Source organism: Daucus carota, chromosome 3, assembly GCF_001625215.2.
Source record: "Daucus carota subsp. sativus chromosome 3, DH1 v3.0, whole genome shotgun sequence".
Taxonomy (NCBI): domain Eukaryota; kingdom Viridiplantae; phylum Streptophyta; class Magnoliopsida; order Apiales; family Apiaceae; genus Daucus; species Daucus carota.
In genome coordinates, this window is record NC_030383.2 from 53,870,118 (window position 1) to 53,892,029 (window position 21,912).

A 21,912-nucleotide genomic window follows, 5' to 3' on the forward strand; every position below is an offset into this window, starting at 1 on the left:
GAACTAAAGACTTTGTATGTTGGAGCAACTCCAACCATTAAAAACCTTTAGCTAAAATGTGACGTGGCATATTATAAATAAAAAAATTTAGCCAACAGCTCGAAAACTCATACTCCAACCATATCGAGCTGTTATCTATAATTTTAGCCAACCTCCTATGGATGGCTAAATTTGTCGAATCTCTACAGTTCTGTAAAAAATCTATAGGAAGATTGCACATCATTTATTACCATATTGAACTGATATATTCTATTTTAACAATCTAAAATATTAATAACATATTATTTTTAAATTATAGTCAACCAATATAGCCAATACCATTGAAGCAAAATATCTTACAGGTTCAACAAATTTTACATAATGTCTTACAGATCACATTTAGCCAACGATTATAGCCAACGTCGTTGGAGATGCTCTTATGGACGTATCTTTCTACGCAGAATTGTATTCTAGTGGATACATGCTTTTATGCTAATAAGTAATAACAGGTAGATGTTTAGATGGCCCTGTCAGAACCTTGTTTGCTTTGAAAAGTGTAGATTCCCATGAACTTGAAAATTTTAGAGCATGTTTGTAATATAAATTTTGTGGAAAAAAATTATCTTTTGCTATACTATAGTCTATAGATTTGTTTACATGGGCACCAAGTAACGAAATTCTGAGGCATAAGGCTGGATTTCAACCTTTTTTGTTACAGGAAATTTTGTTTCACTCTTGAGGCATTCCCCTACCAACCCTTTTACTGAAGCAGACTGAGGCAACTGGCTGTAAATCCACTCTAGAAGCGATTCCATGTCATCCGCAAAATCCCTCATGTGCCATTGGAGAAGCTTTGGCACCATTATCTTCTTCTTGCTTGTAACTCCTACAGAAGCTTCTAGGTACTCCTGTCTCGCTCTCCACAATTCATTAACAACTTCATCCCCCGTGTAAACCCTTAACTGAACGGTTAAATGCATTAGGCCTCGGTATGTAATACATAATAAACAAGATTGTGGGAATATGAAAGAGTGAAGTGCTCTGTAGTTGTCTACTTACTGCTGGTGAAGACCAGCTGCCTCTACACAGAGCAAATGTAACGTTAGGTTCAGGGTATTTTAATCCGTAGGCATGACGTACCAGTGTTTCCTTCTCATCTGTTGGGCTCTATCAATTCCAATAAAAAATAATAATCAGATATCATATGTATTCATAAGTTTGAGTTGCTGAATATGTTCTCACTCACATGGACTGAATCAGATGGATGCCGGAGAATGAAGTGCTCAATGGCCAAAGCATTTAGGACAATGCCCCCCACATTTATAGCAGCCTGAGTCCAAAAAATAAAAAGCACCATAAAATTTCAGGTATGGTTTCAAAATATAGTGTACTTGCTAGTGGTTCTCTCCAGTATAATTAGCTGAGTTATTCTAGAAACTAAGATTTCTGGTTTCTCTGCTTTCAGCTTCTCTGACCTATGTGATAGTTTCCTAAATAAATGTATGAAATAATGAAATATGAGAATTGGTTTATATGCTAGAGGTAGTCTACCTTGTTCATCAGCGTTAGAAGTTTCTCATGTGTCGAAGGTAAGCCATGTTGAAGATATGCCTGCATTAGAAGCAATATCTTACACAAGATCCATGGTTACATATAATGTTCTACTTATGCATATCAAATATATCTTACTGTACATGCATTATGCTGGCATTGTAGATGTTGATCCAGAATGCTAACTTCTGCTGGTATGTCAAAAAAGTTAAGTCTACGTTGCAGAGTTTATGCATCAAAAACCTGAGAGAGAGAAATTTCTATTAGTACTTGCATATACATATTACCAGCACATGACTAAATATGATAGAAAACATTGGCCTAAAGTTTCTCCGACCTCAATTTTTTCATAGCTGTATAACATTCAGAAATGCAGTTGGTCGCCAGAGAATTGCTTGTTATCTGGATGAAATTTTTGTACGGACCATAGCTGCTTATACTGTCGTCAAAACCTATTAATGTGCCATAAGGTTGAAGATATAATGTGTCATCATCAAACGGAAATGTAGGCACTATACAATTGAAGGAAATTTTTGAGAAGCCTTTTGAGTTCATACAGGATAAGGAATGCTTAGGGATCATAGAAGATCCTCCACTACCTAGTGTATCCTGGTTTAGCTTGATATATATGCCTATCAAGCACTTAATAAGTTCTTCAGAGAGCACATTTGGTTTCTCACTACTAATCTCTTCTTCTAAAAGACTATTCTCAAGAGATCTTGAACTCTCGGTGATATAACCTGCTAGACAAGTGGAATAATCATATTTTGAGAAATTAACTACAATACTATATAACCTTTGAAGGAGGCATAATCTTAGAAATTTACCGTTGGACATTGTTAATGACATGCTCCGGATATCCTTGGATGAGCGGAGGAATTCCCTCCTTTCTTTTGAAGTTCTATGATTTCTGTAATCACTGTAGCTTTGTAATCTGGTTGGTGAACCAAATTTTCTGAATTCCATTCTCTCCGCCTCTCTGCCAAGTAAATGTTTACGCTTCTCCTTACTCAATTGTGGCTGCAGCTCTAATAATTGCAACCCCTCACCAAGCTGAGTTTGTTGCCTCTCCCGATACAAACTCAACTTAAGCTCATCAACTTTCCTCTCAAGCAACGTAATCTCTTCTTCCACAGCAGCCAGTTCTGCTAGAAGTCCCTGGACCTGAAACAACAAAAAAGTTAAAAATGTGGCAGAAGCATGGGCCAATTATATGGTCTATATATTCTGGTTTACTAGAAAATTGCTGTAACAGAAACATAAAAGTTTTCCAAGTAGAAAGGATCCTCTGTAGCTCCTAGTTAGAGAAACTTTGCTGGACTACAAAGAGACTTTCAGAAAGAAAAAGAAAAGAAAGAATGAAATCTACGAAGGGGCAATTGCAAAATTTCTTGGAGTCATTGCTTGGAATTGTATTATAGTTTTGTAACAGAGGGAGTAATATAAGCCAAAGCCAGGACAAAGAAGCCACAGACTTAATATAGACCTGAAGCGGAAGCACGGGAGAGAGACATGGACAAGACTGGACAGGACCTTGCAATGCACATTGCAGAATCTTGTTAAGCTTCAGCTCCCTATCCAATTCTCCTTCCAGTTTATCCACCTGTATGGACATACTCGTATAGTGTGAGATCCGTGCAAAAAAAGTTCAAGAAAAACCACTGTAATAGATTGAAGGAAAGTGAGTCACACAGCACCTCCTCCTCCAGATGAGCTCTCTTCTGTTTTTCTTCTGTTGGTTGCATTAGCAAGTCTTCGAATTTCATTTTTCGTGTCAACCTAGACACTAGCGCGGCAAGTTAGGGACAGACAAGTTGCAGAGTCAGGTGAATCATGAATGTATGAGAATATAGTTAGTAGGGTAGCTTGTAGAAGACTTTGGATGTAGAATGGAATAGGAGAATTGTTGTGTATTTATTATAAAGATAGTGATATACGTGTATAGTATCTAGATGTATGCATGGGCATCAAGTGAAGGTGGTGGTCACCTCACCTGCATATTAAATTGTAACAGGGAGGTGAGGACGTGAAGCCCATGAACTGTTTAAACATCCAACCGCTGCAAATAACAAGTCTCTTTTGGTGTTTGCCCTCTTAAAGAGACCAAAGTTTGTCCTAGCTGGTTAGTCTGATTAACTGTTTTTTCCCACTTAAATTAGCGAGACGGTCCCCAACAAATGATTGTTCTTAACAATCTATACGGGGATTTATATCACGGAAAGGAAAAAAATCCTAGAGCGGTAACGTTTTTCTGCTATAAAAAACAGTGGATAGTTTGCTGCAGTAATCGCTTGTCAAGGGCCCAGCCCCTTAAATTATTGATCTCACTTCTATTAGCACTTTGTTTTGTCAATCTTGAGATATTTGTTCAACTGATTTGATATTGCTTTAGTATATAATTTGCAAACAAGTAAGGGTATTGTTAACATCATTAAGATCATATATGGAGGTTGCTATTTGTTAGCTAGAAGACCAAAAACATGCCTTTCTCCGTACAATCATGGGAAGAAATACTTTGACAATTTAAGAAAAAGAATCTATATTGGAATAAAGTCTAGTTTTCTTGAATTTCCTAACAAATCAGTCAATTACCCCATACAAGTTGAATTTACAACAAAAGAATTTTTCTACAATTGAACAACACATTTTACACACTTAAATCCATCAATTTAAATTGCTGGTAAAGAACTCAGATCTCACTTTGCCTCCAGCCTCCATATTCTTCTCCACCAGCTCCCTCTTGTACCTAAAGGTCCAACAGATAAGCGATATGGTTAAGTTTTCCGCCAATATTTTCATCGTCTAGTTGGTATTGTTTTGGAATGTTTAGAACACAGTTAATTATGAATTTTTACCTTTGGAGTGAAGGTGATTCCTACTTGAATCTCTCCGCTATAATTTTGGTTGCTGTCAACAACACTATACTTTTGAGGATGTAGTTGAGCACTTCCATTCTCTACACCTAATGCCAAAAGGTCTTTCAAGTATATCCTACAGAACAACATTAGAATAGTTGATTTAACATACTGAGGATAATAGCAGAACAACAAAGATAAAGTTCTACTTTGTCATTTGTTGGTGGGCGCTGTGGAATCGGCTCTGCTAAAACCTTAAGTTATTAGGATGATGACTGACATGTTAATCGTTATCGCTCAAAACCTGTACTGGGTTTTAGAGCACTGAAAGTTCATCGATTTCATCGGTTTTCCAGAATCTTTTCTTGGTATTCATAATTCTTTAGGAATTGTTAGCTATTCAAGATTCTAAGTTGAAACTGTTAAAAATTCAAGTTTTACTGAACCATGTCTAATTTTACCGAACCATGTCTAATTTTGCAGAATGAAACTTCACTGAATGAGTATATATATTGCAAGGGGCCAAAATATGGTTAATTGTGTAGCTCTAACACTATAAGATATATCCAGGTTTCTATGAGTTCTTACGTGGCCTGGCCGAGATGATCATCAGCAGAGAAGGTATCCTTGTCCATCACATTAAGGATGAGCTTGTATTGGTCATTTGCTCCCGGATACTCCACCCTAAAATTGAACTTCTCGTCCCACACTGGCTTAGTTCCCTGCCCTGTTTCATGAGACATGAAATACATTAATAAAGAAACTTCACAAACAAACATATACATTTCTTGAAAATGGCGAGCTCCTTGGTATATAGTAATAGAAGTTTTATGCATTAATCTAAAAACAGCTCACAGTAAATACCAGAATTTTGTAATAAATTCTCTACTCAAATACTAGCTTTAATCGCCTAAGATTTTACATAAGTACTTATTCATCAAGTTCGTGTGTGGGAAATCTGAGTGCCTACTTTCCGTTATCTGAGTCTGCATAAACTATAAACCAAAGAGGTAACCTTCTTGCATCCCCCAAACTGCTATCTCATCCCAACTTACACCAATCCAAACCAAGGCCGCGCCTAGGGCACCAATTTTAGAAATGTTAAACCTTCTAGTTTGTAACAATTCCACCCTCTTCAACATCTATTCACAAGATTTTGAGCTCTTGAACTATAGTTACAAGGCCGAAATTCAGTAGACAGCTTTAATCAGAAGATCTAAACAATCATATTACTTCTATCAACACACCTCTCTTAACCAGCAAACTCAATGTTAATAAAAATTAACTGTACTTTTTCCGATGTTTCGCCTATAAAACCTGTGAAATACACAATTGTATCCTTCCTAAATGTGTTGTTAGAACATACCTCTGGCTACACTGCTCTTCCGTTCCTGAGTTCTGTATTGTAATACAACATAGGGATCAATTCCCCCACCTACATGTAAGTATCTTGTAGTTAGATTTCTAACAATCACATAAACAGATCAGAAGACGGTTAATTACTACTGTATTACAAGTTACAACTAATGCCTATGGTAAAGAAATGAACCATACGAAATTAAATATAACTCGAATCCAAGATCATAATCCATTTACCAGAAAACGTATAGATAACAATCTGACAAGTACTATATCCCAAAAATTTTATTTCTGCTAAAATTTGCATTAACAAAAAGCCTAAACTCTAAAGTTTATGCGTAGAAGAGGTCGAGGTTCAAAATTTTAGGGGTTGCAAATATGTGTGTGAGAATTTAGGTCGAGGTTCAAAGTTTTAGCCCTTGCAAATATGCCCGTGAAAATTTAAATTATATTTTACAGAGGTCAAGGTTTAAAGTTTTTAACAGATGTAAACGTGTCGCGTATCACGTAAATTACGGAATATAAACGTAGACAGAAAAACGCCAAGGAGAAACGGAAATATAAGAAGAACTTACTAAAGAGCTCGGTGCATTTGAGACCTCGAGCATTCAACAGCGTCACCTCCATAACTCCAATAGTCTTCATCTCTCTGGAAAATCTCTCTCTCTCAACTCAAAAATAATATTATGCTTTCAAGTTGTAATGTAATATCTCTCTGCTTAATTTATCACGGGACCTACGTACACGCTGGTTTAATACAGACTGCTAATATTATTTCTACACGTTATCTCTTGGTTTACTTTAACTTGGCAGTCATGAATGGAACGAGTCAACTATGAGCTTGTCATACAATAGCTCAACTGGGTCGATGGCGATTCATGATATTCATTTTATATTCCATGCCATCGCAAGTTTCGCAACCAAAGAAGAATCCAACTAGTCAATCAAAAGAATGCGCGAATATAGTCCAAGTAAATTTACGTCCACAAAGATCATCAAAAAATTGTTAATTTTTTTTATTTAGTTTTACATAATTGCTAAATGCAATTCAAAATTGCTTAATGCAGTTCACTGAAATTACTGTTTAATCCTTGTATGATGATATCTGTTAAATGACATGTATATGCATCGATGTGAACATTAATTACTCACGTCATTTTCATTTATGTGCACAGACCTCAGTATTTGTTGGAAACATTTGTTCTCGCTCTACTATTGTAAAAATCATGATGCGTGTTTATATATTATTTATTCACTTTTTGTGTATTGATAATCTTTAAAAATAAATAAAATTTCATTCTTTACATTTGGTTATATGAAGTTTTAATTTTTAGTCTATTTTCATAATATTTAGATGAATGGTTCAAAATATCTATAATTTTCGGTTAAAAATGTATTTGTGATAGGTCATTTTTTAAAGATTAATGTATAGATTATGATGTTGAATATACTTTCATATCATAATATACTTTATTTTAATAATTTTATACGTAAAAGATCAAAAAATTTATTTAGATAAAATAATTATATATATTATAATAAATTCATATTTCAGATTATTGAAGATAAATTTTTTGAGCAAATCAAATCATACTCACTACAGCTTTAAATATCTTTAAATATCTGTTTTTTTTAATTTTTAACATATATAATATAAGTTTTGACTATATAGTTGAAAATATTAATCTTAAAACTTTCATTTTTTGAATGAAAATATTATAAAAAGGAATTTATTCTCAGAAAAAAAATATGAGAAAAAATATTTATGACTATGGTCAAAGAACTTTAGAATATGTGCTAAAAATTCAAAAGGTGGATATTCGAAACGGAAGGAATATATGTTATTTTTAAGAAAATTTAGAAGTTATAATTTAAGGATGATGAATATTTTTCTGATTTTTTAATTAAAAAATATATTTAATTAAAATACTTTTTGCAAATATTTGTTGTTATTAGCGCAATCATTATTGTACAAATTTCATAAGGTTAATAACCTTTGAAAAACAGAACTTGGAATTTATTATAATATCATGTAATTTAATTATTTTAATATTTTCATATAAAATTATAATAAATTATATATTATGAAATTAAAGTATATTCAACATTTTAATCTAATATTAATTTTGAAAAATGACTTATCACAAATACAAAAATGAAATTTTAATAAAAAATTTACAGTTATTTTAAACCATTTAACTAACTATTATACCTAAAATAAAACTTAATTTGCTTTTACAAATTTATCAATAAAATTAAAAGTGAATAAATAAAAAAAGTAAATACACATAATGGGAATACGAGAACAAATGTCGTTTAAAATACAAAATGAAAACAATCTGTGCACATAAATTAAAACAGGTGAGTAATTAATGGCTAATGCTCACATTAATGCATATGATTCAGACTAAGCACTCAGTACTCATGTACATGTATGCTATCACACATGGATTAAACAGTAATTTAGCTGAACTGCATTAAGCAATTTTGAATTGCATTTAGCAACACTCTAGTTTTATCTTTCTCCCTTTAATTTTGATTTAATAATGTATTATCTCTGTTTATGAGACTGTGGCTGAGTTTAAAATAAATGTTTATTACTTAAAGTCAAAAAATAAATGTTTATTTCTTAAAGTCAAAAAGTGAAATAGACGCTAGAAACAAGTTAAAAAGTGATTAAAATGTTTGGAAAAGAAGTAAAAGTTACACGACGACATGAATAGGTGATTGTTATAATTTATAAACTCAAAAACCGGATTTTTAAATGCGGTCAAACACCGCCTATATTAATTATTATAAGAATTTTGTATTCGGTGTTATTTGTACAATTATAATGTGAGTAAATATGACTATATTATATTAGGAAATTTATAATAACATCTATATTTTCAATTTTTTCCCAAAAATACATTTAAAGTTACATATTTACATATGAGTTTGCAATATTAGTTAAAAACAGTTACCTTCTATATAAACCAATATATATAGAAAATACCATTTATAATTTAATATTTTGTCTAAAAATGTCATTCATAAATATCAATATCGAAGAATACTGTTAACAATTTTCAAAAAACTTCTCTTCAAAATAAATATAATTTACTTATCTTTGTATATTTCAATTTACTTTATAGTCAGTAAAATACTCTTCTGTCCTCTCATTTATTTACATTTTTTTAATTTGTTTGACACATATTTTAAGGTGCATTTCATAATTAATTTTCAAAAATTTTCTTTTTGTATAAATATTTAAACAATAAACGTTTTTTCAAAAGAAAAACCAATTTAAAATATTTATGAAAATATATTTTATATAAGTTTAAAAATGTTGGGTGTTCACCCGTTACTAATATGGCTTAAAACTTTATAATTCTAAGATATTCTAGTCGAACCCTCGTGCTCTCCTAAATTCTTATTTTAAAACATTAGATTATAGTATGTTTTGTAGTGTTCGAGACCTAAACAAAATATTATGTAATATTTTTTAAAAATCACAAAATCGGATAATTCAGTATTATTTGAAGAAATTGAAGTGACCAAATATTGATTGAGGTCGTTTGGGTAAATTAAAATATTAATTTTTTACTTAGACAAAATATTTGGAAAAGTTGCCAGACTCGACCTGTTAAAAGAGCTTCTGCGGATAAAAAATAGAAATTTCTCTTCAACAAACTGGCGCATTACTTACAGAAATCGGGTTCTTTGTCCAAAATACGTTTGTCCCCGTCGAGACGGGGGACTGAGGGAGTATATAATTAAAGTATATTCAGTTCATTCGTTTGTAATAAGCAATTCCAAATTTTGGGAGAAAATGGAGAAAGATTTGGTAGAAGAACTAAAACAGGCTCGTAGACTAGTTGTGAGCTTAGCGAAAGAGGTTGATTTCAAGAATCAGAAGCTTTGGGAATTGGAGCGCAAGTTCAATGAGGCTTCTACTGCTTTGGGGAGAATGGTTGCTGAGAAAGATAAGCTCCATGAATCTTTTGCTGAAGGTTGTATCTATATTCTTCTATATTCTAGTAATGTATTAAAATTTTCCATCTGGGTCAATCTGAAAACTTGTTTTGATTGTGTTCTTGAAAGAAAGATGCCATTTTTTATTTTTTTTCTGATATTTTATGGGCTAATTTGGTTATATGAGTTGGGTTTTTGTATTAGAATGTAAAGGATTTGTTTTTGAATTTGGGTGTTTTTGGTAGGCTTGATGTATGTTGAATTTGTTTCGACTATGAAATGACGATTGCTTGTTATGAATTTACGCAGAAATGAGGAAGATGCAGTTCATTAAACTAAAAAGCGAACAGTTAAAATATGAAAAAAAGTACTGGAGTATATGTCATCTAGCTGATCCTAACAACTTGTTTATAAGAAAGAAAATTCAATAGGTTGTCGGAATTTCATTATTTGATGTGTTATATTAAGTGGGTTGTTTCTAGTAGATTGGAAATGATTTGATTTATGTTTGTTTACTTGTTCTTTGTTTTTGGATCGTTTAACAAACTTGAGAATAACATTGTTCACGTTATAAAGAAACACTCTGCAAGCCTGACCCAGCAGCCCGAATTCAGAAGGCATATGAAACTTACTGTTGAGTGTTGACAGCTTGGATGCGTACCAACTAAATTGTTTTGATAATCACATTCAGCCATTGATGACCCTCAATCCAAATCAATGCCTCTTTGATACCAATTATTTTAGCAATCTCAGGTTGTACGTACCTGACCCATTTTACAAATAGTATTTGCTTTTAACAGCTAACTGACCATCATGTCCTCTGTCCAAGTAATCAATATCGAACGTACCTTCTTGCTCAAAAATTGCCCCAGCGACGTGTACTTTGATCTGATTTTCTGCTATTGCAGTCCAATGCTCATATACCTTATCATCTTTAGTATTGGATAACAAAGATTCCCCTTTTCTTGATTTAGCAAAATTGTATTGATCAAGAGCAACTCTTGCTGATTGAACAACGAAAGCGGCAGTAGATTTCTTTTGCTTCCAAAAATACCTCATTTGTCCATATACACCAACAAACCATGGCGGCCACCTCCAGCTGCACTGGACCAGCTATGCTTGATAGCTCCATGAACCATTGGCGAAATTCTGTCTCATTTCTTTGGTTGAAAATTGATCTATTCCAACTGGCCCGAGCAGAAGAACAGCCAAATAAAGCATGAAACTTGGTTTCATCAGCAGCGTAGCAGAGAGAACAAATACTACTAACAGGCACATGTTTTTTTTGGAGTTGTACACAGGTTGGTAATGAATTTGTTGCAGCTAGCCAGAGAAAAATTTCAAACTTTAAGATTTATCTTCGAGTTCCATAACATTCTCCAAAAACCAGCTGTATTATTCAAAGATTACCTCCCATTTAAATTTTCCAGATGCTTGTAGGGCCATATGCACTTTTAACAGAATAACGTGCATCCTTTTCAAATTTCAAAGACCAGTAAACAAGCTCAGAAGACGCTCTGAGCTGAATAGACATGATCTCTGGTCCCTTTCCTGAAACAGATCTTTGATAAGATCAGCATCCCATTCTCTTCTGCCTTCCTTCATAAGGCAATTCACAGTAGCCTCTATCAACCCTGCATGAGAAGAAATGATGAAAGAATTATTTATGTCAGGTAACCAAGGGTCATTCAGTACATTGACTAACATACCTGCTCCAAGACTTTTCACACAAGGCTTGGATTATTTCCCAATTTCGCAGTGATAAAATGGTCCTTGAATATTTTCTCTACAAGTGAATCCTCCTTTACTAACAGCCTTCAACCTTGTTACGAACTATGTACTTCGTGTTTGACATGATCGTATTTAGTTTTGCAGAAATGAGGAAGATGCAGTTCATTGAGCTAAAAAGTGGACAGTTAAAATATGAAAAAATTATATATGTCATCTGGATGATTCTAAAACTTCTTTATAAGAAATTATTTTTCATTAAATTGTCAAAATCTCATGATCTGATGTGTTATAATACGTCGGTTCTTTCTAGTATATTGTAAAAGATTTATGACTGTTTACATGTACTATATTTTGGGTCTTTTCAGTAGGCTTGAAGTATGATTGAATTTTTTTTTTTTAGTCTTGTCCAGGAACAAAAATTGCTTGTTTTGTGCATTTTTTCGCATATATTGATATTGTACAAGAACTATATTCTGAGTTTTTGAACATGATTGTTGGTTTTGCAGAGATGAGGAAGATGCAGTTCATTGAGCAAAAAAGTGAACAGCTGAAATATGAATCAGAGTGTAAAATAAAGAAGATTCAATCAAATGGGGTAGAAAATGAAAAGCTGATACAAGATTTGTTCTATAAACAGAAAGAACTTGAGCAGCAAAAATCAGAATTGGATAAGCGAGAAGCGGAATTTGAAGTCGAGCGTAAAAAATTTCTGGCCGAAAAGGAAAAGGTAAGGCTATTATCTTGTATACATGGACATTCCAAAATGTGTCTGTCCGTGTAATGTACATTATATATAATGGCAGTTAGATTAGTTAAGAAATTTAGGTCTGGAAGAGATGGTTTCTACTTTCTACCAATATACCATTTTGGAGATAGAAGTGTTCTTGTGCTATTCTCAACTTTACTCTTAAAAAGTTATCCTGTTTTTATTGGGATTTTTGAATATTAATGTCAAGAGAATATGGTGCGGTCAAAATTGTTCCTTTATTTTGTGCATATGATTTTCATTGTTCTCATGTAATGTGTTCTCGTGTCTGTTTTGTGTTGATTGTAACTTATAAATTTATTTATTTTCTTGTCAAATATGATACTTTTACATGCCATGCCGAGAGAGATAAATTTGGTTTTGTTTTCCTCGGTGAAAATCTGTTAGTATTTACTCAGTTCCTTCAAAACACCCTGAAATATTTCCAAGAATAGTCGTACCTGACCCCTCACCTCTGAATAATTTACTAGCAATCTGATTGCTTTTAGCGGCTAAAGCTTTCAGTTTTACATTCTCTATCAAACATTGATATATTAAGCCTTTTCTACCAAAACTATTTCTTAGGTCTTGAGGAAAAAAGTTGCTTCCGGTATCTATATTCTTATTAAGCTTACAGTCTAATAACATCTAAATAATCTTGTAACATGTCTCATTTGTATTATCGGATGCAGCTGAAATCTCAAGTTCCTCTTGAGGGTGACTATAACATGACATTCCAGATAGAGGATCTAATGTCAGAGTTGGCCGAAAAGACTGAGGAATTGAATGATATGGAAGTTCTAAACCAAACTCTTATTATGAAAGAGCACATGAGCAATGATCAGTTACAGGAGGCGCGCAAAGAATTATTAAATGTGAGACTAATGGATTCTGATTTTCTTAAATATGTTTCATTTTTTGGGTTTTAGTGATTCTATAAAACATATAATTATTTAGCTATAGTAAATCATATCAAGTTTTCTATTCAAAGCTAACATCCTAAGTGTATGTGCAGGTTTTACCAGATCTTACAGATAGTTCTGTAGTTGGAGTCAAGAGGATGGGAGAGGTTAATCAAAAACCCTTTCAAGACGCGTGCTTGCAGAAATTCTCAATTGAAGAAGCAGAGATGAGAGCTATGGAGCTAAGCTCATTATGGCAGATCAAGGTCAATAATTCAAACTGGCATCCTTTTAAGCAAGTCTTTAAAGATGAGAAGTTGCAGGTACGGAAATTTCCACTTTTTTCAACTCATTGTTGTACATCATGATCCGTCTTTTAAGTGTTGAAGATTTCCAATTGCAGGAGCCCTATATGATAATTTCTCTTTTCATGTCTTTCTTTTGGCAATTAATTTAGCGGTTCCAACTTGAAAAAGTCATACGTAGTTCCTTATATATCCCCGTGTGTCCGCAAATCAAATGTCTGATTGAATTAGTTGATAAGGACCTGGTTCATCCTTTCTAGTTCTGTCAAAAATCAAGTTTAGGGATTAGACTAATGGAAATTGCAAGTGACAGGGTGGAAGAGTGATGGATGATCTATGTTTACGAATAGCATTACGTCTGTAAGATGTAGGAAGTATTTAGCTTTGTCAGACTCTTACACTATATTATTTATAATTTTTAGTAGCAAAAACAAAGTGTAATACGCGAGCAGAAAACATCACACATATTTGTCTCCAGAGTAACTGATCTTTCAATTCCAAAAAGTTTATATTAGATCCGGGAACTTGTGTCGCTAACTACCACCGTTATCATCAAAATATGTGCTTTTCTATCTATGTCACTTTTATTAGACAATAGCTTAACAGCTAGTTTTGCCAAACACTTTGATTCGAAATAGCTAAAACTCACTGCTTGTAACAGCTCCATTTTGTAGCCACAACTCACAGCTATAGCTAGTTACGTAATATCTGGCACTCAAATCTTGATTTATCACTCATATCTGTTGGTTTGTTTATTTTTTTACAAATAAGGGTTTATGGATCCTTTTGCATTTGACTCTAATTTAGGAAAACTTAACCCTCATTTTAAGCATCATGTTAGTAGCGAAACAAGAAGTTGCTTATCTACTATTGTACTAAGGTCCTATATCATTGTGCCATGGTTTATTTACTATTTCCTCCAAACTGCAGGAAATGATTGATGAAAATGATCAAGAATTACAAGAATTGAGAAATCAATGGGGGGACGCAGCTTATGAATCTGTAGTGAAGGCATTGTTGGAGCTGAACGAATATAATCCAAGTGGGAGGTACGTAGTTTCAGAGCTTTGGAACTACAAGGAATGTAGGAAAGCTACTCTAAAAGAGGTGATTGTTTGCTTAGTCCAGCAATTGAAGTCTCTCAAGTCGCTTAAGAGGAGAAGATGATCGGTGATGGTATACATCACAGGGCGGGCTCTAGTATGTCAAAGTAATTGACATACAGTAGCCGCCATAACCGAGCCTCGAGAGCACAGCTGGAATGTTGTCTAAGTTGTAAACTAGATAATGGTGGTTGTAATCTAGATTGTAGTAGCTGTATATTAGTGTTAACATGGTTGCTGATATGTTGGATTTTCGCTTATTAAGCTGTCTTAGGATGTGAAACCCTGCTGTTATATTCTTTTATGAGAACTTTTTTCTTATACATTGACAATTTCTTGACTAGAATGTTTGATTTTACCCATTTAATAATGTACATGATAATTGCTAATTTCCATAACCCATTTTATATATTTACCCTATCGTTTTACATACATCCGTGAATGTAATATGTGAAATATAATAATTCTAAATGTCATGATTTCATGGAGATTACAGTGATGAAGCGGGTCCGGGTTCTTTTTGACCCGACTAAAGCCAAGCTCCACGAGGAAGTAATAAAGAATCAAAGGTACAAAAAGTATAACCCATAATTTCATTTCACATAATCTTGTACTTGTATTAACACATTTAATTTGTTGATTTGATCTGAACCCTTCATTTGTTTGTATAGATTGCATGAGACAAAACCCATGAACTAAAATTTGAATTTGGTGCAGAGAAATTTGGGTTTTTTTTTACATTGTGAAGATTACTCTGTATTAGCTCTATATTATACACTATTGCTTTAAGCATTTGGGATTTGCTGGTGAGTTTTCGCACATCGTTAGGCGGGAGTTGTATGATATGATTACACAACACGTTAAATTAAGTTTGTGCATGACTTAAAATTGGATGTTAGTTCTGGTTTTTATACTGTTGTTTGTATTGTGACGTGATTTTAGAGTTCTTGGAAAATGAAGCATGAGTTCTTGATATAAACTTCTGATATGTTAGGTTGTTTCATTTTAATGCAGATGTAAATTGTCGTGTCATGGGTAAGATATATTTATGCTTCTGAAAAAGAAGTTCTTTGTGTTGTTTTTTGGTGTCTCTTCAGGTATATATGCAGATGGCAACTTGCGAACATTACGAGGAGTGTTGTAAAGCGCGAGCCCTCGTTGTCCAGTTTGCAAGGGAGATTGATTACAAAAATGAGAAATTGTTTGAAATGGAGCGCAGGATGGACGAGAGAGAAAAGGAGTTTCAAGCATATAAGGAAGGTACAATTACTAGAGAAGGATAATATACTTTGACATTGAAAAGCAGTATTATCATATTTGCTTTGATTTTATTTTTCATTACAGGATTTGGGGTTTCATTAAGTTGGCAGTAAGCTAGAAATAATTTGATAAAAAATTATCAGGATAGAATAGACGTTGTAGTACCTCGGAGGTTAAAACACAAATAGAATTATTTCAGTTTTAAGAAATTCTGGATATAGAATATCTTTTGTAGCAACACTGTGCACTCCACGGATTAGTTCATATATAGTGTATGTATGTGCTTAAGTATAAATTAACAACAGATTCATCGCATATCTAGTATCCCATGATAGTGAATATATTTTTTTTTTTTTTTTTGAAGAATGATAGTGAATATATTAAATGTTCATTGAGGTTATCCAATTGGAAAACATAGTTTGCTTTATAATACTGTTACTGTGCTTGCCTCGTGATTTATTCAAATGTTTTGTCTATCCATTAAACAAGAAAATGAGAGGCTGAAGGATAAAATGGAGTTACTGAAGAAAGAGGTTGAAAAGCTAGTAAAGGTTCTTGAGGAAACTCAATACAAATCTCTCCTAGAGCAAAAAAAATTATTGGCAAAGAATGAAAAGTTGAAGTATGAATTTGAGTCTCAAAAGAAATTGTGTGGGAGACTAGATGCAGATTTGAAAGAGCAAGGATATGACCTGATGGTACAAAAAAGTTCGTTGATTAACAGAGAAAAATTGATTTTTGAAAGGGAATGTCAACTAAACAAGCGAATTAAGATGTTGCAAGAGACAGAGGACAGACAGGTGCTGAAGGACACGAGTATAATGAGAAAGGAACAGAAGGTATGTGTTGTTTTCAACTGAGAAATATCAATATATCCCTAGAAAAAGTGACCTGTTTATCAATTTATATGTAATGCTCCCTAAATTCCCAACTAGATGATCAATGCTCACCTTTTAACAAAAGGCTATTCAAACAATTTTATTTGTAAAATTAATATAATTTCCTTTAAGATTTGTTTTATTTGATATGATCATTGTAACTTTTAACTCATAAGGTTATATATCTGTACTATTTGTAGTTAGCTTTTAGGTTTTTTTTACATACTTTGAATGTGCTAATTCAATCTTTAAACTTGATTTTTCAATTAAATTTTGGAAGGCAACAGTGGTCACCGATTTTATAATTGAGTAAGAAAATTTAATGTTTGACTATTATGTCTGAGTTCTCTGCAATTTAAACTTATCATGTTAATGCAAACTGCTACATGTTAAATTGGTGGCCAGTTTTAGTACTAGAATGGCGAGCTGGATGGTACATTTTGTGTCTAATGCTTTATTTTACAATGTGAATCACCGGTGATTGCTAAGACTGTCAGAACTCCAGTGGTAATTACATCACTGACATCAAGTTTTACACTGCCATTGTGTCATTCCACAACTGCATCGACCGGAAATATTTAATATTTTTAGTGGTTGCCTGAGGGTTGTAGTGATTTTGTGAGCCAATGTAGTTGGAGATGATTAGCATGACAAGGTGTTTGGATTGATGCAGGCCCCGATGGTTGCTCATTATGTAGTGGACCAGCAGCCTTTGCAGTTGATAAAGGTATTCACATTATTCCTTAGCAATAATAACTGTTGGGCTTTCGTTGGAAATGTTTATTTTGGGAACTGGGAACTTCTCCAAGGTACCAATTTTCTTAAATGTTTACAAAATTAACTGTACGCTTGAAGGTAGATGACATATTTACTATCTTGTCAAGAAATTTCTCAAAATAGAATTTACAGTGCTACAGTAATGTTGCAGAGAGCCTTTTTTATAAGAATTTGAATAATTTGTCTACTTGATAAAAATTAGCTTGGCCAATACAAATGCTGTACCAAAAATTCTTTTAGCAGAGGAAGATAAAATTCATCCTCGCACAGGGAAATTAAAAAACCTTCAGTCAAGAAAATAATTGCTTTTTCTAGATCCACAAAAGACAATCTCCTCTTTGTTTATCCATGAAAACAAATGCGTAAAGTGTTAATTATCATATCAACCAAAGAATCTCAAGTAGAGCTATGTAATGCATCCGCAAACAATCTTTGTAGAAACGAAAAAACTTTGAGGTTCAACTTTAACAATTTCCTTGTTCCTGTACATATTATAGTATTAGTGATATGGTGTTGTCAGAGTCTTGATTTCTTTCTGAATACCAGGAACAATTAATTGGTCACATATTTCATAATATTTTACTGCTTAGTTACAAAGCTTTGAGTAGAACCATTTCAGCTTTCCATTCCATCAATTCTTGTTGTGGCCAAAAATATCAAGTTAGGTGATTGCCTTCCACAGTGATACCCATGAAAATGGATTTCGTTGCTGTCAGGGACTAACTGAAACCTTATAAGGCTTTGTTTGCTTTATTGAATTAAATTCCTGGATGATATAAATATTTGATCTAGATTCATTATGTATATATCTCTAATATTAATTCATTATCATATGGGATGATAATACCTAGGAAGTGGGTGAAATTACTAGTGCCCCTTAAATGAATCAGAAAGTGTCTAAAAAATAGTATGCATGTAGGATTATTTTAGAGAATTATGACAAAATAAGTGAAAATGTGGAATAACTCAGGGATTTATAATCCTTGCAAACAAGCATAGCATAGAACTTCAGTTGAGTCTGAATGTTTAAACCTAAGGTCTGAATTTTTAATTTTGAAACTGCATATAGTGAAAAATAAAAGAGTACAGTGGATAGGGTAAGAGCTGGAAACTAAAAAAAACTTAAGGACAGAATGAAAATATTAAAAACTTAAGCTTACTGCTCATACTGTTTAAATCTTACATAGTTATATAATTTCCGGGTGCAAGTTGCATTTTGTAAATATAGAAAGCCATAAATTTATTGGACGCAGTGCAACTTTTGGATTTCTGGTTGTTTAAATTAAATACTAGCCAGGGAAGATAAATGTCATCTTAAGGGTATTGTACAGAAGAGTCTGGTTAAAGAGCGTTTGTATTTACTGTATATTGTCATTATTAATCTACTCATATATCTCTGTATTTTTATTTTTGCTATAATCTACTCATTTGTTCATTGCATCTCTTTTTCATTTCACCTCTGCGTTCAGTTTTCTATCTGTATTCTTCACCACAACTTTTCAAATCAAGGGGATTCAAACAATATGATTGATCTGCAGGTAGAAGATCCTAGCTGTAACAGAAGTGATGATACATATGCACCTGGTAAAGATGCAGAGGAGAAACTTAGAAAAGAACTGGAATACTTTGAAAGCCTTAATAAAACTTTGATGATCAAGGAGTCCATGAGTAACCGTGAGCTGCAAGATGCCCGCAATGAAGTGATAGAGGTATGTTTGCTTCTCTTCTCTTCTCTTTTTACTTCCTTCCTTGGCACTGCTAGTGCACTTCCCAGTTGCAGCATTTTTTATTAGCTAAATTCTGTCTTTTGACATGTCATTGATCCTGGTCTATCTCTACAAGGGTTTGGAAGGTATGCTAAATCCTCGTTCAGTATTTTGTATCAAAAGAATGGGGGAGGTTAATCGAAAAGTTTTCCAAGAAATATGCCAGCAGAGCTGCACTGCTGAAGATTGGGAAGAGCAGTCTGCAACACTATGTTCACTTTGGGAACGTCGTGTTCGGGATGCACATTGGCATCCTTTCAAAAGAGTAACCATTGATGGGAAACTGCAGGTACATGTGTATGTAAACCATTAACATCATTATATTGTTTGTGTCATCCTCGTTATGTTATTCTTTAACTTGTTGATTATATAGACTTCTTCCAGGTGGAATTAACTTTTGCATTTTCTTTTAACATTTTACACTTGAGCTTTCTAATGACAAAAGGAATGTTGTTTTCTTGTGTGATTAATTACATTCGTTGTGTTCAGGTTACTTGATAAGTACCTTTTCTATATAATTTATTATTACTTCGATATATAGAAATCACAGTATTGAATTCATCTGGAAAGAAGAACACTAATGTTATGACTAATTCGCAGAGAAGTCCTGTTAGACTGCAGATTACAGACTAAAATGGCTGGCTTCACTTTTGTAATGTTGTTTTGCTGAATAACGTATTCATTTGTTACCATGAAGTCTCTATCATTGTCAATCTTTCTGTCTGTTAAACTGAGTACTTGGAAACTTACACAAGTTCCAAGTTAATTTGTTTAGATCTTTAGGCAAGTATGGACTTAGTTACCCTGTGACCTACCTAGCTGAGTATTTGTTTGTTCTATCAGATTGTAATCTCTAGATCTGCAGGAAGTAATAAACGAAGATGATAAAAAACTGAAAGGCCTGAAGAACGAATGGGGCGAGAATGCATACCAGGCTGTAGCTGATGCATTGTTAGAGCTAAATGAGTACAACCCGAGTGGGAGGTATCCAGTTCCTGAGCTCTGGAATTCAAAGAGGGGGAGAAGAGCTAGTTTGAAAGAGATCATCGGATACATAATCAAGCAGTGGAGGACTCACAAGCGCAGAAGAACATCAGTGAGATGAATCCTCAGCTTGAAGTAGTTTGAAGGTGGCTCTAAATTGCTATATAATGCTTCTGACAAATAGAAACCTAAATACATAGCTCATAAATTTAAACAATCCATATAATTTGTATGCTAATTGTATCAGACTTGACCAGCAGATGTTAATTAGCTATGTTATCAAAAAGATTTCAGCTATTTCTTCAAATCTTGTGTCATCTTATGATTGTGCTAATTGACTATAGTTTTGACTGATGATGTGTAGTATGTGCATCACCTTGACAAAATGACAGGAGTTCTAAACGCCAATTTTTGTATTCATCATTTTCAACATGACTGCAGACAGTGTTGCTAGTTCTCCTGGTCTCTGTTGCTCTATTTCAGGATTGTAAATGAATGGAGCGTAGTCCAGTTTTCACTTATCAAGTTCGAGTTCAGTAGAGTGTCGTCGTTAAATTATCCAACATTTTTTGTTCTTGTTCGACTTTAAGTTTGAGAAAAACAAGTCGAGTTCAAGTTTAACGAGTCAGATCAATTACGAGTCAGAGCTTTGGCTCGGCTCGAATTTCTTGATGAATAAATTTTATTCTTTGAACTCGAGTTTGATAACGAACCGAGTCGAGTCAAACTTACAGTAAAATGGCTTAGTTTAGAGTCCTACTCTCTTTATGGAAGAGCATACCTAGTGCAGAAGCCATTTTCATTTTCATTTTCATTTACATTTTCAATTGGTCCACTTTCTTGTCACATGAAATACTAAATGAACGTGTGATCACTGATCAGGTATTTCACTCCTTCAGTGTTCTCAGAGCAAGTCGCAGTGGGAAGGCCTGCGTGCTAACATGAAAGAGATTTTAATCATTGGACTTCAAATCATTCTAATCGGGCTTCTTTTTTTTTTTTCTTTTTCTAATCGGGCTTTTGAATATCATTAAACTTTTAATCATAATTTAAAATTCTAAATACCAGCATATTTTGTATTATAATTTAAAATTTAATGAATATTCAAAAGATACATTTTATAAAATTTGAATTGAATATCCTCAAATTTCATAAGCGAATAAATCTTTTAGAACTTCAATTGAATATCCAAAATTTTGATACATTTTATAAAATTTGAATTGAATATCCTCAAATTTCATGAGCGAAGAAATCTTTTAAAACTTCAGTTGAATACGACTCTTAATACGATAATCTTCTTGTCTCTGTATTCAACACAAATAGCCAGCATGGTTAATTAAAAATAAATTATAAATAAGAAAAATTCTTTATCTTAAATTTTTATTTAGTCAGAAATGCTCTTATAAAATTACACAATTGAGAAGATATTAAGTAAATACCAGTGTTCTAAAAATTGCGATTTAACCGATTAATCCCCTGCAAGGTCGGCCACTGATTCGATTTTTGAAATCCGATTAATCCTTATGTATATTTCTTAATTGAAGTATATATGTTCAATTATCAAAATTAAAATATTATATTACTTTAAATATGAATAATTATAGAGTTTATGAATATAATAAATATATTAGTTACTAAATAGCTAATATAATAATAACTAAATATTAACTAATATTTTAATATTAAAATAAATCCGATTTTTACTCTGATTAATCCCCGATTTCTGATTAATCCCTGAATTGGTAGTTCAACCGATTAGATCC

The 21,912-nt window shown here is 33.1% G+C and overlaps 4 protein-coding genes across 8 annotated transcripts; 2 read left to right on the forward strand and 2 right to left on the reverse strand.

Moving 5' to 3' along the window:
* Positions 1 to 466: 466 nt before the first annotated feature.
* LOC108213524 (uncharacterized) lies at positions 467 to 3,639 on the reverse strand. 3 transcript variants are annotated; one of them, XM_064089412.1, is made up of 10 exons: positions 3,228 to 3,639; positions 3,017 to 3,133; positions 2,358 to 2,694; positions 2,130 to 2,270; positions 1,868 to 1,982; positions 1,674 to 1,773; positions 1,531 to 1,590; positions 1,226 to 1,309; positions 1,039 to 1,146; positions 468 to 941 (listed from the first exon to the last, which is right to left on the reverse strand). In XM_064089412.1, exons 1-10 carry the CDS (start codon positions 3,294 to 3,296, stop codon positions 633 to 635), a joined length of 1,440 nt encoding a protein of 479 aa, XP_063945482.1. In that variant the 5' UTR covers positions 3,297 to 3,639; the 3' UTR covers positions 468 to 632. The 3 variants fall into 3 exon arrangements, with proteins under 3 accessions (XP_017240814.1, XP_063945482.1, XP_063945481.1); XM_064089411.1 differs by having other exon boundaries at positions 2,088 to 2,270; XM_017385325.2 differs by having other exon boundaries at positions 467 to 941; positions 1,868 to 2,270.
* A 413-nt stretch (positions 3,640 to 4,052) lies between these two features.
* On the reverse strand, positions 4,053 to 6,521 carry LOC108211949 (16 kDa phloem protein 1). Of its 2 annotated transcripts, none has more exons than XM_017383673.2 (5): positions 6,320 to 6,521; positions 5,752 to 5,820; positions 4,974 to 5,112; positions 4,386 to 4,521; positions 4,053 to 4,276 (listed from the first exon to the last, which is right to left on the reverse strand). In XM_017383673.2, exons 1-5 carry the CDS (start codon positions 6,387 to 6,389, stop codon positions 4,220 to 4,222), a joined length of 471 nt encoding a protein of 156 aa, XP_017239162.1. In that variant the 5' UTR covers positions 6,390 to 6,521; the 3' UTR covers positions 4,053 to 4,219. The 2 variants fall into 2 exon arrangements, with proteins under 2 accessions (XP_017239162.1, XP_063945483.1); XM_064089413.1 differs by lacking the exon at positions 6,320 to 6,521 and adding an exon at positions 5,982 to 6,122.
* Positions 6,522 to 9,389: 2,868 nt separating this feature from the next.
* Positions 9,390 to 14,807, forward strand: LOC108211234 (protein INVOLVED IN DE NOVO 2-like). Its single transcript, XM_017382774.2, has 5 exons — positions 9,390 to 9,736; positions 11,936 to 12,156; positions 12,867 to 13,049; positions 13,190 to 13,399; positions 14,312 to 14,807. The coding sequence occupies exons 1-5, from the start codon at positions 9,556 to 9,558 to the stop codon at positions 14,546 to 14,548; spliced, it is 1,032 nt and encodes a 343-aa protein (XP_017238263.1). The 5' UTR covers positions 9,390 to 9,555; the 3' UTR covers positions 14,549 to 14,807.
* Positions 14,808 to 14,905: 98 nt separating this feature from the next.
* Positions 14,906 to 20,492, forward strand: LOC108213722 (factor of DNA methylation 5-like). Of its 2 annotated transcripts, none has more exons than XM_064089414.1 (7): positions 14,906 to 15,053; positions 15,582 to 15,744; positions 16,234 to 16,583; positions 17,296 to 17,349; positions 18,938 to 19,108; positions 19,242 to 19,454; positions 20,031 to 20,492. In XM_064089414.1, the coding sequence occupies exons 2-7, from the start codon at positions 15,588 to 15,590 to the stop codon at positions 20,268 to 20,270; spliced, it is 1,185 nt and encodes a 394-aa protein (XP_063945484.1). In that variant the 5' UTR covers positions 14,906 to 15,053; positions 15,582 to 15,587; the 3' UTR covers positions 20,271 to 20,492. The 2 variants fall into 2 exon arrangements, with proteins under 2 accessions (XP_063945484.1, XP_017241003.2); XM_017385514.2 differs by lacking the exon at positions 14,906 to 15,053 and adding an exon at positions 15,062 to 15,290.
* Positions 20,493 to 21,912: the final 1,420 nt, after the last annotated feature.